General features: G+C 43.7%; 1 protein-coding gene across 1 annotated transcript in view; it reads right to left on the bottom strand.

The window, feature by feature from the left end:
• Positions 1-2,492: 2,492 nt before the first annotated feature.
• The window catches only part of pdzrn4 (PDZ domain containing ring finger 4), a 49,856-nt gene continuing 35,304 nt past the window's right edge, over positions 2,493-17,044 (bottom strand). The window contains exons 4-9 of the mRNA XM_033614294.2: positions 13,544-13,642; positions 11,924-11,986; positions 7,024-7,125; positions 6,735-6,851; positions 4,353-5,414; positions 2,493-4,259 (exon numbers count right to left, since the gene is read on the bottom strand). Coding sequence (XP_033470185.1) covers positions 3,687-4,259; positions 4,353-5,414; positions 6,735-6,851; positions 7,024-7,125; positions 11,924-11,986; positions 13,544-13,642 — 2,016 coding nt within the window. The 3' untranslated portion in view covers positions 2,493-3,686. The remainder of the gene's footprint in view (positions 4,260-4,352; positions 5,415-6,734; positions 6,852-7,023; positions 7,126-11,923; positions 11,987-13,543; positions 13,643-17,044) is intronic.

The following is a 17,044-nucleotide window of genomic DNA, read 5'->3' as shown; positions in this document are numbered from 1 at the left end:
TCATTAATTCCTCAGTTCAGTGGGCTGTGGACAGACAACAGCAGATTGACAGGGGATGAGGAAACTCCACCGGCGTCTTCTTATTGCTTTGAAATGGGAGTATAGCTTAGCTTTGATGCCTCCTATCGCTAAATGGACACGCACCCCCACTGCACACAGCCTCCCTGCACCCTTATCCCACCCCCCACACACACTGTCAGTCAGTCATCCCAGTGTGAATACATGAATACTGTAAACTGAAGCGACAGGGTAAATTACTACTGCGTGCTATCAAGCCACAAAACATCAAAATGCTTTATGACTTCCTGAGTGTGAATATGGAGATCAGGACGCTTGGTTTGGTGAAGCCTGGAGGCAGGTGTGGTAGTTTTCCAGGTGCGGCAATCATTGCAGGTCCCGTGTAATCCTCCCATGTGTTCAATTAGCAATCATTTTCTTTATAATCACTCACAAATAGATTTTAGAACGCAGCTGATTACATAGTATTGATCAGTGGCAGCACTGTTCCTGCATTATGTATCTTAAATAACCGAGCTGCCTCCTCATGTGTTCCTTGCCTGACACAAGCACACAGGCTCAAGTGTGTTGCTCTCTGCAGGAGACAATACATTTTCTTCACAAAGAGCACATTTTATTATAGTGCAGGGAGATGCAAGTGTTGCTCCTGTGCCTCTCAAATATAAACATGTAAACTGCTGGCCCCAGCATGAATAATGCATGCCGACTGAGCCACATTTAAAGTGAATCACTGAAAACTTTGGAGCCCTGTGTGTTTGACACTAAGCAGATGGAAGGATAGCAGAAACATGATATGGCTGATTTGTATTTTGTCAGGCAGGTTTTTGTATTTCCACTTGGCACTGAATAGACTCAGTGTATGGAGGACATCTATTTAATGCAGAAACGTTTAAAGAAGATTCTACAGGCTCTGTCAGTAAGGTACCATTTCAAATGTGACAATTACAGTACCAATACCAGTACCCTTGAACTTATACCAGTAGAGTATTTCGTTCAGTACCCATTATATAAATGCAGTGGCGTGTTGTATAGCCATGCTTTCATCTCGACATGCTGAACTGCCAACTCTGTTTTAATACACCGCGCTAAACTTAACCACACCACAGAATGTATGTGTTATATCTGCTGCTGTGAGAGTTTGAGCTCCTATCCACACACACACACACACACACACACACACACACACACACACACACACACACACACAGTTTCATTAATTAATTTGATTTCTGTAACCACTTATCCTGTTAGGGGTCGCAGGGGGCTGGAGCCTATCCCAGCTGACACTGGGTGAGAGGCAGGGTACACCCTGTACAGGTCACCAGACTATCACAGGGCTGACACATAGAGACAGACAACCATTCACACTCACATTCACACCTACGGCCACCAACTACAGTCACCAATTAACCTGCATGTCTTTGGACTGTGGGAGGAAGCCTGAGTACCCAGAGAAAACCCACACTGACACAGGGAGAACATGCAAACTCCACACAGAAGGATATGGAATTTGAATCCCCCACCCAAGGTTCAAACCAGGAACCCTATTGCTGTGAGGCAACAATGCTCACCACCACACACATAGTGATAGGGCTAAATTTTAGCATTACATGGTGGCCATTAATGGGACAGCAGAGTCAAGCAGATTTGATGTCGGAATAAGTTTGTTGGAAATGTTAAAATGGGTAGTGTCGGCTGTTGGCCACTGCTTCTGCGTTAGCTCCTGCTAACAGGGCCAATGTTGAACTAACCATACACTGGGAGAAGAGCAACTCCAGAGAAGGCAGCATCAGAAAGTTTGCTGATCTGGTTGGGCATCAGGATGGTCTCGGATCAGACCCCGATGTAAAAAGGATCGAATGCAGGTATATCATTGGAGCAGTTTTGATACTGTTCGGCACTGGATTATTTCAGTTATACCTAAAGGTCTTGAGTACCAATACCTAACCCCATCTGCACCTAGCCCCACCTGTTGGGCTGTATTTAGGCACAGTGGTGCTTAGGGCTAAATGCTATTATCAGCATTCACACATCCAGATACAATGGGAAAGGTACCCTGGGTGCGTTCGTTGTTGACTGGACGCGGTGTTAGATTATGCCTGTTACATGCATTGTCTTTTTTCACAATACACTTTCGTTTTCACAGAAAATTTACAGTTTACATACAGTCTCTTTCAAAATAAGCACACTATGTCAGTACAACACCACAAAGTGACGTTTTTTTCCCTCTAACAACTAAAGCACATGGTTAGGTTTAGGAAAAAAGAAGGGCTTGGCTTAAGAATCTTACAGGACACAAACACTGCTTTCACAGGTGAAAGTTGGTGTTTGTTGGACCCAACCATCACCCCTCGCACAAGCCCTACTTGGACTTTCACTGCCTTAACTTTAGTTCTAGTGCAAGAGGCTAAAAGTTTTCATTGTAAAGATTTACATAATGACATGAAAAAAGACAAAATGTTCAAAAAGAGAACTTTCTTAATCTTTTTTATAATTAGTTTTATTACAAATATCACCATCAACAAATACTGAACTCAAGGCCTCTTCAATGGACTTTACAGTGACAAGCAGCAGGTTTGAGTTGAAAGGCTGCAATATGATACATTTTCTTGACTTCCCTTCAGAGAGAAGCCACTTAATGTGAAACATTTATCAGATGGACCATAAAAATTAATTTACAATAAATAGAAATAACAGTAAACAATATAAATATGAATCTATATAACATTTTAAACATAATTCACACATTTATGGTTTATAGTAAGGGTTTAGCATTGAGTCAACGATGAAATTAACCAGGTATTAAACCACTTGACAGAACAGCGTTTTGACTAAGGTGAGGTAAAACTGTTTCAAAGAGCCCTCCCAGCTCATGAACAATCTGAGCTTTTGAGATAGCATGACTATATTTTCAGTGCTTTAATTTTTTCAGATGACTCTGACTCAAGTGACATTTTCAACACAATGAAAGGAGTGTTTTTTAAATGACGAGTTCAGCCATTTCACAAAGTTTCTCATTTCTCTTTGTGCAGGTCTGGCATACATTTCAGGCTACAATACAATCAAATAGTGTCAACTCTGACCTTGGTGGTTTGGTGATACAAACATAAATAATTAATTACAGTAAAATGTTTACAGTACATTGACATTCATTGTAAAAAATCCCTTACAAAAAGTTACTGAGTTTACAAAGTGTGAAAAATATTGAATTTTCCCCCGTTATAAAAAAATGCCACCTTGAATGAGGCAAGTGAAGCCGCTTCATATACATTGAAACAAGAATGGAGAGTATGGAGATACAATACATAGCGTACATGAAGTTGATGTGTTGGTTCCTCACTTTTTTGTGTCAATCAGTTTGAACCAATATGCTACCAAAATCATCTGCTATCAGAAGCCAGTGCATTACCAAAAAGCCAGTGTAAAAACAGTGAAAAGTTTGAATGGCTGAGGTCTTGTAATGATAGAGTTCAAGAAGTATTCAAACATTCGTAAAAGTGATAGTTACAAAGTTGCATTAGGAATGCTACAGAAGTCCTCCGCAGTGACATTTTTAATTTAACTTCACAAACTGACACTTTTTTAAATAAAGCAGTAGTTCCTGAAAGGCAGGCTACCTGATATTAAAGTGTTCAGTACTTCAGAATATGCGGTACTGTTTGTGTCCGCTAGACAGTTGTGACAGACAGGAAGGCGTTATGTACTTTGGAACCCTCTGGGACTCTTGCCCCATGGCTCATCAGCTCCTGGATGGTCATCCAGTTATCCAGGATCTTTTTGTTTCGTTTCTTCATCATCTTTTTGTGACTGAGCTCCAAGATATTGACCTCCTTCCTGCCCTCCGCTCCGCTAGCTGGCCCCTCCTTTAAACATTCAAGGCGGCTCTTTTGCATGAACTCCCTCCTCTTCCTTTGCTCCCTAGCCCGCGCCAAATGCTGCTTCCGCTCCTCTTTGCTCCAGTAGCGGCCCATTTTCATCTCACTCATAGCATCGTCATCTGTAGTCATGCCTCCGCTCCTCTCCTCTCTGATCCTTAGCGCCCGCTCCCTCAGGATTCGGTCACGAGCAGGCCTCCGGGCCACGTAGCGTGTGCCGTCAGCCCGAACTTTGACCTTCCACTCCAGACGGGGTTCCCCAGGGCGTCCGCTCCGGTGCACGGGATCTCGACAGACACTGAGCAGACTCAGCTGGCTCTGGGAATACTCCAGGGATGAGTGCTGTTGTAGCAGCTGCATGTAACTCTGCAACACAGAGAACACCGTTAGTCTTCAGGAGGTACCTTACTCAAAGCATATCAGCATTAGGTTTACCTGTCTACTCTTGATTACACCTACCTGCAGTTGCCTGGATGCTCCCTGGCCTTGATAGGGAGTTGTCTGATACGAACCATAGGACAACCCCCTCCTGGAGTCTCTGGCCCTCCCTTTCTTCTCACACCTTTCATCGTCTGCAGGCAGGGCAGGGTCTGACTCGGACCGGGAAGGGTTGCTCTGATCTGGGCTGCTGGAGATAACAGGGCCTGGGTCTGCTGGTCTGCTACGACTGGGTGTACCCTGGGGCTTGGGGATTGGGATGGGGCTGGAGGGTGTCGAGGAAGCCAGTCTGAGGTTTTTCTGGTTGGTGATGCTGATTTGTCTCTGCAGAGAATGATCAGGAGATCTCTCCATACCTAGCGGTGTCGACCGTGCACTCTCTGCCGTGTTGTAGGCACTGGAGCTGTCCTTCTCCCGGATCCTATCGCTGTCCGACCGCTCAGGGTATTCGTGGATGTCAGCCAACCTGCCGTGCCGCTTGTGTCCATCTTTGGGGCTCCGTCCTGGTGAGCTGGATGCAGGTTCTGAAGGTTCCATCTGGTGGCTCTGGCGGAGCTGATGCGCCTGCATGATGCTCTGGCACTCGAGCTCAATGCTGCGCAGTTCCTCATTTAGCATCCTCAACTCCTGCTCCACTCCATTCCCTCCTCCAACACTATCTACGCTATCTCCATCCACTCCTTGCTCAGTGACACTACACTCTATACTGTGTCGGATGGAGTACACCCCACACTCGCCTCCATTCCGGATTTGGCACTTGAGCTCCAGGAGTTGCTGGAAGCGATTTTCTAAACCTAGGATCCCACCTCCGCCATTGCGAATACTGACCCCTTCATGGCCTTGGCCTTTTGACAATGTCCTCAGACTCTGGGTGTCCTGTGGCACTACAGTCCCTCGTCTTGTGTGTGGATGCTCTGCCCTCCATCGCTCCCTCAGGCAATGGGCTGGGGTCCTCCTGTGCAGTCTAGCCAGCAGGGGTTGGTGCTCTGGACTGTCTGTACTGCGTCCAAACCCACTGTCTTTGTCTTGATTGTTTGAGGAACAGGTAGCGGTGTCTGTCGTCATCTCTTCTTCAGCTAGATACTGATGAATGAAGAAAAAAAAACAGTTAGTCCTCCTTAAAGGCAATTTTATTTACTTCATGATTTTGTTACACAGTGTATTGTGAGGGAAGAATGATCAGCTGAGTATCCCTTAGGAATTATGTCCATATGCAATGCGGAAGTAGTGTGCCCTATAAAGTCTGAAAATTGGGTTTTAGCACATTCAGTTTTCATGCTGGAGACTAGAGTTGGCATTCTGTTATAGACCTGCAGTCAGGGTCTGAAATTCTCTATTACCACTTGCCACTTTTTTTGTCTGCCACTCATGAATTTTATCCACCACATTTGAATTCTTAACTTAAGAATTGTATTTTTAAATTTTGATGCTAGTACTTGGACTTTTTCTTGAGTAAGATTTTGAATGGAGGACTGCTACTTGTTGGTTCTAGAGTGTGTTTGCACTTTGGTATGACTACTTTCAACTTAAGTAAAAGATTTGAGGACTTCTTCTACCACTGGTAAATTGCAGTGTTTAAATTATACCGTTGCTTTCAGGGGAGCCCTATTTTTCTGGGGTAGAATGGTACTGTACACATGCATGCACACCCATGAACATGCCCGCCTATGTTGGGAAACAATACACAGTAACTTCACCTGGTCTTGAGGAGCTGCAGTGTTTATTTATGGACAAACAGACGATAAATAAGTGGACAACCTGACGAGGTGCTAATTTCAGATCCTGCTTGCAGTCAAGTCGCCCCTTAATTTGTTTCTATACCCATAATCAGGTGCTTTGTTTGCCAAACTGTAACCATAGTTAATTTGCCATAGCCATGATCTTTTACTGAGTTTTGTAGAACCATCCAATATCAACATTCTTGTCTAAAACAGGGGTTGAAATGACAGTAAGGTGACATACATCAAACCCTGTTCTCTTGCTATCCTTCTTCTTCTGTCACCTTCTTTCATTTACTCTGTCCTACTCTCATGTACAGCGGCGAGACCTTTCTCCACAGTGCTCTGTCAGCACTATAGACATGACTGGAAGCACACATTATCATTCTGCTACAGGGGGAGAAAAGCTCTAGCTTGTATCTATTTCTTAAAACCAGTCACAACTTTCTTGGGCGGTGCTAAGCCCAGGATGCAGTAACAGTGCCCTTGCAAAATAGCATACAAGGGAACTTGTTTTGGTGGAACATTGCCACTTGGCGAGGCAAGCATGGTCATCAAAACGGCACAAAAAACAGTTCCTTCCTACCCTGTAACCTTTCTTACCGATTTCCCTTCCACTTTGACTTTTTTTATTGGATATTTTTGTCTCCTGTTTTGTTGCATTTCTCTCAGCTTATACTCTCACCTCATCCCCCCTGTCAAAGTTATGTTCCTTCTGCCTCCTCCTCTCCTCCAGAATCTCCATCTTCAGCTCCTCCACCAGCTCCTGTTGCTCATCATCCAGCCATACCTCCTCCTCCAGCTGAAATCACAACATCTTGTCAGAATTCTGTCTGTGTGTCTGTGTGCAGGAACTCCAACTACAATCACGCTGACAGTTTGAAGGGAAGCAAAAGGCACTTAGGCAGCTATTTGACATGACATAGGCTGTCAAGATAGGGCAGGGGAGCCTGGGAAGGTGCGCGAGTGTTTACCTGGATTTCTGGTCTTGTCACCAGTAGCACGATGCTCCTCGCTTCTTCACTTGACAACAAGGCAACAGCTTTCTCTCTGTCTTGCACTTCACAGCCATTTATCTGTCCATCAAAGATAAGTACAGATGGTCATGTTAAGGAGAGCAAACTTGTAGAAAGTCCCAACCACACAAACCCAAGAAAATGACCTATAATTTTATCATCATCATCCATTTAACTGACATGAATGAAAAGATGAGTGTAACACAACTAGCCATTGTTCCTGTTCTTGCAAGACACACCTTGACTAATCACATACTGGCACCTTTTCGTCTCCTGCTTTCTGCCCATTTTCCCCTTCCATTAGTCTCTTCTTACACCTTTCCTTCTCAGATCTCTCCATCTGTCTTTCCTCCTTTCTCCACGCAATCCTTTACGAAAGGCATGGTTAGGCTACGCGCTCGGTAAGGGGAGTCAATTTGCGAGCGCAGAGTCGGACCTCACGAGAGTCTGCACATCCAGACACACAATTAACTGTTCCCTGACAGGTGGCGTTCATCTTTTCCTCACTAAAGTAATGGGGCTGTCAGAAGAAGATAATAGGGCCAGCAGTACAGCAGGCCCTGCTCCCCACAATCATTCACAATACTGGGACACAGAAACACTACAGTGAGAGAATGGAGGTAATCAGAGAGTGCTATGTATAATAAATATGGAGGAGAGGTAACGTTGGTACGCTGTTGTTTAAACTGGAAGCAACCTGAGATGTTGCTTATGAAAATGACATATACATCAATCTGTATTTTAGCATTATGTTGCTAAGAGGTGCTCCAATGGCCCATATTGTTTATTCTGGGCTATAATTATCAGGTACTTGTATAAAGCTGCTTAATTTGATCAAGCTCGACAATTTATATCAATTAACTTTTTCTTAGTTTGTGCTGCTTGTCAGTTTTACACTACGCACAGCCTGTTTAACTTTTTTAACCTTTCTATTTGAAGATAAATTTTATTCATCTTGCTGCGACAAATATGCCATTGTAATCTTTATTTCGCCATTATGTGTCACAAATGATAAATCTGTTGTAATCATGGAGGTTAAATCTTCCTTAATGTTGTTCAATCCCATTTAACTCAACATAAGGTGGTGTGAAATGCAGACAAATGCAAATTCATGCTTTTTACGAGTGGCAAAACTGCTCAAGGGGTTGAAATCTAAATGGTCACAGTGTATTTTGGTATTGTATTCATCAGAACTTGTCATTCAAAGCACATACTGAAAACCATATTTTTAAGGTGAGACTTGAGTTTTCTTTTTTTCCAGGAATGAATCCTGTTTCTCCCTCTATGCAAGGAAAACACTTGATTTCTACAACTTTCTTTTGCCTTTATAAGGGCTATTTCATAGTTGACGCACGCAACGCACTTCCTTTCAGAATCAACACATTCAACGCAAAGGCGACACTTGAAATGCAATACATCGCTCGCGCAATAGGGGTAGAGTCACCAGTACATTCCAGCTAGCTAGTACTGCTGTAGCTAGCTAGTACTGCTATTTTATTAGAGTGCAGGGCACTAGAACTGTCACATAAATGGAGATGTGCCCGTATGAGTTTGCAAAGTTTTTCCTCCTCGCCCGCCATATTTCATACCTGCTTCTTCTGTGAATAACAAAAAGTGGTTAATTTCAAGTATGTCGCTTGCATTATCACCCCTGCTGGCAACGCATGGTATTACATGCGTCGCGTATCAAAAAAACAGGACAACACATTTTGAGACGCAAGCACGCATCATGGTGGCCAATGCATCTCGATGCGTCCCAGTCACATCCAATCACGTCTGCGTGCCTTTGCATCGACTATGAAACGGCCCTTAGACTACAGTGATCTGTCTCCATTATGTTATGAACACACCTGATCAGTGCAAAACTTGAGTTTGATTGAACCAAATCAAACAGGGCAGGTGTGAAAGCACCCTCAGCCTACATGCAACAGACACTCTACTCACTGAGCTAGAGGCTGCCCCCTCATGCTCATACTATACTTCAATATGAAAGACTAAATTCCATCATGTTTGGTGACGCTGAATGCACGATTCAAAGCATGTGCTGGTGTTTGCATTGTACAGGCTCAGTTTCAAAAATGTGCTTTTCACTGCATATTTCCCTCCCTTTCAAACAAAGCCACACTGATCTGTATTACACTGGCCCCTGTCATGTAGGAAAAATGCCTCCGTGCTCACAATCAAAAGCGAGACTCTTCAGGGACAAACAGGTCTGTAATCTAACAACACAACAGACTGTGAGGCACTCGTGGCTCAAATAATCTTTCAGGTGAAGGGCAACAGCCAATCAGAAGGAGGGCACTCAGAGGCAGAGGGTGTTTTCAATGAACTCATCAACTAGTTGGGTGAGGTACACACACAAATATGTAAAATCACACAAAACAAAAACGATGTGGGCTAAATTTACTGCATGTGATGGCTCACATAATCACATATGAATCAACATGTTTAACTAGTCAGAAAGACCAATCATGGCAGCAAGAGTTTAAGGACAAATCTAGAGAAGGGTGAGAGTTGTATTCACATAAGGTTCTGTGCACGGGACGTGACAAGAAACAGACATGCTCTCATTAAGTCTTAACAAGGGGCTGTTCACCTTGGCTACACACACCTGGTGCCACTAATTGGGAAGCTTGGAGTCAAGAGTGCAAAGCTTTACTGTTTGTTAAACCTGTATTCCAGTGGGAAAACAATCAGCACTGGAACTTTTTTATATCTGTAGCAGACTGATACAATCCAAAGTAGAAAAACTGCCTCTATGTGGCTGCAACGTTTTTAGCCATATGTGTTTAGAGAGAACTATTAGGTGTTTTTGCATAATGAGACAAGAGTAAGACTGAGACAGAGAGGAGTGCTGGGGATGATGTAGTGCCTGGTGTAACTGCGACTAAGGACTTTAATTTCCCTGGTAAAACGAGGTGATTAAATATACATATGCTTGCCCTGACTGGAGACACCAGCTGCTCTGCTACCCGCTAAAAAGACTGTCTTGCGAGCAGCCCAGAGGATCCACTTAGGCAGAAATAAGAAACAAGAAAAAGGGGATTTCTTTTTTGTTTGTTTGTTTGTTTTTTTTGTCTGGTATCAAAGATGCATTTGTGCCATGCATTTGTTCCGATGGCCCAAAATTCAGGGAGTCAGAAAATGTCCCACTGGACTGAAAGCTCATTTCTGCAACAGCCTGTTATCCAAAAACAAATGCCCATTTCTACAAAAATACACGCTCCCTGCAGTTAATTCCAGTTTCCTGGCAGCCTTTGAGTTGAGCCACACAATGCCGGGTGTTTTTACTCAACCTTCGAGGTGTTTCCCAGCAGCATTTGAGCCACCAATCTTGAGTGTTTTTACCGAACCTTGGAGACGTTTCCCAGCAGCATTCGAACCACCAATTCTGGGTGTTTTTACCAAACCTTCGGGTCTTTTCCCAACAATGTTTGAGCTGCCAATCCTGGGTGTATTTACTCAACCTTCAAGGCGTTTCCCAGCAGCGTTTGAGGCATTTCCTAGCAGCATTTGAGACACCAGTCATGGGTGTTTTTATCAACCCTTCGCTGGGTTTCGAAGCAACGTTTGAGCCACCAATCCTGGGTGTTTTTACCAAACCCTTGGGGCTTTCCCTAGCAGCATTTTAACCACAAGTCATGGGTGTTTTTACCGAACCCTCAAGGCATTTCCCAGCAGCGATTGAGCCACTAATCCTGGGTGTTTTAACTGAACCTTTGAGGCATTTTGTAGCAGCATTTGAGCCACTAGTCCTGGGCGTTTTTACCGAACGTTTGAGGCGTTCGAGGGGTGTTTACCAGCTCGTCCCTGCTTTTGCAGCCACTACTGTTCCACCAGACAGGGGTGTTAAAAGTTAAATATGATCTTCTCCTAACCATGATCAAGTTTTTTTTGTGCCAAAATGTAGCCACACATGAAAAATGTAACGCATCATGGTTTATAGAAACCTACAATGCGAAAAAAAAAAAATGTGATTGAGTTGTCTAATTGCAGGGAGTGTGTATTTCCGAAGACACTGGAGTTTAGAGTGACAGGCGTTTGATTTTGGGATAACGGTCTGAGAAATGAGCTTTCAGTCCAATAGAACATTTATCAGTCTAACGTGATTTAAAAAATTTTGGGCCAGTCCCCATGTCAAAGGGTACAGATGACCCCGGCCCAAGGCCAAATGTCTGGCAAAAACAATGTGAAGAAGCAGCAGGTATGACGGGCAGAGTCAATGGTGAGAGGTGAGGCAGACAAAAGTTAGCAAATAAAACCTGCTGTATCAGAAGCTACAGTGAAGAGTATCAGGTATCATATCAAAACGAGAGGACATAAGGCATCCATTGGCACCAACCATGCTATGCTATCTGATCGGAAAGGGGGCCAAATAACGCTCTGAAGTTACGTTAAAAATCTTGGCAAGGTAAAAACGAATATTGCCCTTTTTTCAAAACTGTGTATTTAAATATTTGTGCACACTGGGGTCCCTGATCAGTCTTGGAATTGCATAAATTGGGTATGAGTGGGAAAACTCTTTAACCAATATATGATTGAGGTAGCCATCATGATTGAATGAATAAATGCAGATAAAATGTAAGGCCTATTTGTTCCTATTTGTTGTTAATCTTATGATATAATACCTTGCAGTTTGATTTGACTTTTCTCTAACCATTCACTGGAGGGTTTCTTTTTCGGCCCAGGACAAACATGTGACCACCTATGCCTTTCAAATTATAGGCAATAAGTGAGGATGAGGGGCCCGCTTTGTGGCCAATATTGCCTAATGGCTGGCCTGATAAAACCTATACATGTGAGTTCATAATATAACCAGGTGTAAATGTACTTTGGTCACTGTGATGAAAATAAGCACCTGTAGAATACGATCTCCTTCCTTGATGCGTCCGTCTCTCGCTGCTATGCTGTTTGGCTCCACCTGCACAAAATGACATGAAAATCAATGCTGGCAGCCGGGCATTGTGCAGCTCTGTTTTCTTTTGAAAAACACTGCTGGTGCCCCACTGCTCTCTCATTTCTGCTGTCAGGTAAAGAGTCTGTTTTTTCCATAAAGAAAACATGCTTCTTTTCTCGCTGACGACCTTGTATTTTATATATATGATACACGCTGACATGTATTTCTGCTTCATGCTGAGTTTAGTGACTTACACTGACTGAGGTAACATGTAAGTCCTTGACATTATACAAAAGAGCATGTGAGTCATAAAGGAAAAAAATAATAAAACTTGCGCAGACTTGATTCTATTTTAGCTGAATGAATAAACATCTCGTATTTTTCAGAATGCATCCCAGTGGATATGCAACAGCACCACAAGCCCTCAATAGTCATTTCACAAACTTTGTTGTTCTTGCATTGAAGATCAAGAGAGTTAGCTACATGTGGGAAAAAAAAGAAATAGTGGAAATGGAGAAGAGAATCACGTACTTCCCATACATTTTAATGAGGGGAATTAGCATTTTCTTTTCTTTTATCAGACATACAAAAATAGATGCGTTCTGTCGGCGGGAGTCTGCTTTCACAATCTGTCGAGGTTCAGCAGGTTTTGTATTAACATTCAGATTCTGGTTCAAGAGAAACAGGTGAAAACCAGAGGAAAAAAAACTGGCAGGGTTCACAGATTTATTCTAAGAAGACTGAAAGGCACTAATTCTGCCATTTATATACTTATGATGGCGTTTTAAGCTCGTACTTTTCACCCCCTTGTCTGTTTTTGTTCCTAATGGGATTGAAAGTGCACCTGCAGTCAGAATCAACACTTTCCTAATTCCGTTTGTGGTGTTTAAAGCCCTCATAATTAAATCATTCATTTCGGTTTGTCTCAGAAAGGGCAATCATTTGTTTTCATTTTGTCTTATCAACAGTAGTGCAAGAGGAAGTTTTTTCCCTGAGCGGCAAATTATTAGAATTTTAAAAAGAATAGTAGAATACGTCCTCTCTTTGTTTGGTGTGTTTGGTATTCAGACGGGGTACAGTAAATGTGTCATTTAACATACTGTGTGTGCAGCAGGGGGAGAGAAGGTTGTTGCTCCGAGCTAATTAAAACCCTCAATTAAAACACGTCAAAGGAGGAGGAATGAGAATGGCAGGATGGGAATCGCATTTCAAACCCGACTTCCTCTTTGGCCACGCGTGGCTCATTCAGAGCTGATATTTGACTGGCAAACACTTTCCTTCCTCCCTCATTCACTTAGATTTGCTCGCTGCGTCAGGATGTAAAGATGGGAATTCAAATGGGATTTCATGCCATCTTTTAATAACTTCCTGCTCCGAAGGAAACTGATCATGGCGCCCCGAGTTTGATTTAACGAACACGCGGCCCTGTCTCTATCAGACCTCATCGGGGAGGTGTGTAATTGTGTGACTGGAAAAAAGCAATTACAATCAAATCCTAAAAACAGTTACATGCTGTGACACTATTTTCCACCTATATGTGTCAGTGTAGGAGGACCAAATAACGGAAACATCTGTCCCTACCTGGCTGACATAAATGCCGGTGTCCTCCTCATCGTCAGTCCTGTAGCACAGCGTCAAGCCAAGCTTCTCCTGGCTGTTCTGCCTGCACAGCTCCACCTCCTGTTACACACACACACACACACACACACACACACAAACCAATAATGTTTTAAACCAGCAATGTTTTCCCTTGGTGCACCTGTTATGAGCCCACATTGTCCCCAGTGGATCTGATGGATTCCAAAACCACGTCATTTCAAACACGGAGTTTGCTCATCTGTTTTACAGAGCAGCTGAAACGACACCACCGATGGGAGATGAGGTCCAACTGGGTTTTTATGCTCTGCATCACCGTCACTAATCACTTTGGGAGTGTTTTGTTGTTCTGTAGTCATGAGTAGTGGGATCGATTTATGCAAAGAGGATCTGTGTTAATTTTCTGATGCACAATATCCAGGCAACTGCAAAGCCCTACCCCTTTTTCTCTTTTACGCATTCGCTCATCTGTAGTGTATAAGGACTGTTGCATCCCCAAGCCTCTAACCTTCACCATAACTATACACCCAACCATTAGACATAACATACAAAAGCATCAAGCTAGATGCCCTTGTTCACCTTCAGCCCAACTATTGACCACCAGTTGCAGGATTAACGCGATACTGCCTTTTTTACAAATAATCAGATATGATGCAGACTCCTTTCTGTGAGGTGAAGGCGTCCTTTGCGGATAATTGCAAGACAGGCACTTTGTAATTAGCTGCATCAGTTTCTGAATTAGACATCTCTGTTAGTGTGCAATATTTCCATGTGTTTACAGATATTAATGTTGGGAATAAAGAATACACACTCACTGAACAGCAAAGCAACCAAAGTAAATATAAACTGCAGTTAGTTCAGTTACACTTTTCAGGAAAATGAATGAATAGTCAAGCTATTAATCAAAATTTCCTAAGAAACTGTTTGCTAATATACATATGAAAGTCTGCCTATACAGACCTGTAAGTTGAGAACAAAATGAAGTAAAAATGATAAGTGGAAACCAAAATTATTAACCCACTGAGGACTGGATTCAAAATCACACCATAAATCAAAGTAAAAAATTGAAATCACAGGCTGATCCAACCTGCATGAATTTTATCACGCAACTCATAATGTGACTCAGTGGTGTGTCCTGGGGGATCTCCTCCCAGACCTGGATCAGGGCATCAGTGAGCTCCTGGACAGTCTGTGGTAGGACTAAGTGGCGTTGGATGCACCTATACATATAGGTGCTCAATTGGATTTAGGTCAGGGGAAAGAGAGGGCCGGTCAATGGCATCAATGCCTTCATCATCCAGGAACTGCCTACATACTCTGGTCACATGAGGCCAAGCACTGTCCTGCACCAGGAGGAACCCAGGGCCCACTGCACAAATATAAGGTCTGACAATCGCTCTGAGGATTTCATCCTAGTGCCTATCAGCAGTCAGGGTACCATTGGCTATGATATGTAGGTCTGTGCGACTCTCCAAGGATATGCCTCCCCAGACCATCACCGACCCACCACCAAACCAGTCATGCTGGATGATGTTACAGGCAGCATAACGTTCACCACAGTGTCTCCAAATGCTTTCACACCTGTCACATGTGAACAGGGCGCCAATTCCACCCTCATGGAGTCTGTTTCTGACAGTTTGGTCAGAAACATGCACACCAGTAGCCTGCTGGAGGTCATTTTGTAGGGCTCTGGCAGTGCTCCTCCTGTTCCTCCTCACACAAAGGAGCAGATACCGGTCCTGCTGCTGGGTCGATGCCCTTCTCCGACCCTGTCCAGCTCTCCTCGTGTAACGGCCAGTCTCTTGTTATCTCCTTGAGATTGTGCTGAAAGACACAGCAAACCTTGCGACCGCACGTGTGGATATGACACCCTGGAGGACCTGATTGGGCTGCAGGTACAGCCTCATGCTACCAGTAGTGACAAGGACACTAGCAGAACACAAAACTATAGAAGAATCAGTCAGGAAGGATGAGGAGAGAGCAACTGTCTGTGGACACCACATGTAAAACCATTCCCTTTTTGGGGGTTGTCTTGCTTTTGCCTCTCCATTGCACCTGTTGTCACTTTCATTTGCACCAAAGCAGGTGAAACTGATTCACAATCACTTGTGTGTTTGGTCAGATCAATATCCCTGAAGTTTAACTGGCTCTGTGTTTTAACCTCAACCCTCCGAGGGTCAATCTCACCAAGTTAATTTCAGTTTTCCAGACAAATGTAACGACACTTAGGATGGCGAAGGGGACTCCCCTCAAGGGTAAGTGCCAAGGGGAAGTCAACGAGGGCATGTTGAACGCCTAATAAAACGCAGCCTATGACTCAGATCCACCCCTCATACACCCACAGCTCCACCCTCTCATCCAAAAAAGGTCACTTCTAGCTCCAGAAGGTGACGACTAAAATGCCAAACTGGAGGCTTCAGAGGGGGAGTCCACAGAACAATGGATGACATCATAGTAGCTACCTGCATTATTTCTATAGTCTATGGGCTAGAAAGTCTCACAGGCTGCTCTAACTTCACCCTGATTAAGAAGCTGCAGTCATCACCACACTGCGACTCAACCCAGCACAGTAAACACACACACACAATAGAGGACATTACAACACACACATAAACATAGCCCCAGCATGTGTCCTGTACATCAATGAAATGAAAGCCTGTAGGTATCAAACTGAACCCAGCATGTGGCAGAATAAAGGGCCGGCGCTTTGATGGCTATAGTGATGGTATTTCAGCGGCTGGTCCCGTCCCACAGGAAATGTCTCTAAATTTAGCCCGACTCGCTCCCGGCTCCTTTTGATGTCTTCTGTGTATAAAGGTAATCACATAAAGATAAACTCAAGGGGTAATCTTTATTAACCCCATGCTGCCAAATTCATTTCAGCACTCTGAAGTTGTAAGAGGAGGGGTGTGGGGTAAAAAGGGGCATGAGGGTTGGGGGCATGAATTAAAACCCCAGCCCCCTTTTTGTCTGTCGTGGGAAACGGCGATAGCAGAGATTGACAGGGGAAGTAATTAATTTCTGTGACATTTAACCCCCTGTGCAGACAGCCCTGACCTTCAAAGGTTGGGGTGTGTGAGGAGTTTCTAATATTGTAACACCATGTGCTAGTCATGACGACCTACACTCCTCACCAGTTTAGTGCATCGGCTGATTTGTACAAACCCTGACAGTGAAATAACAGCTGCATACGTTAAGCCGCCCCAAGACTTTAATGTGCGTATTGGGCGATATGCTGGATCACTGGAGTCAGTTATGATGGTGTGAAGCCCAGTAGTGAAGATGTGTGGAGCCGTGGGTGTTGAAACTGTAGAGAGGCTTTATTAGTGATGATTGGATCCTAATCTGTGCCACTGCGGAGTCTAAATTATGGCACAGCGGTGACGTAGAAACTAATTTCACGTGGCTTACAATGCATTGTGACAAATGTTGGAATTTATCCTTGTAATTTACAGTATGTGGTTCCCCAATTTTAAATGGGAGAGA

This window comes from Epinephelus lanceolatus, chromosome 23 (assembly GCF_041903045.1).
Source record: "Epinephelus lanceolatus isolate andai-2023 chromosome 23, ASM4190304v1, whole genome shotgun sequence".
Lineage (NCBI taxonomy): Eukaryota > Metazoa > Chordata > Actinopteri > Perciformes > Serranidae > Epinephelus > Epinephelus lanceolatus.
The sequence above is the reverse complement of the archived record's forward strand: the minus strand, read 5'-3'. Positions and strand labels throughout refer to the sequence as shown.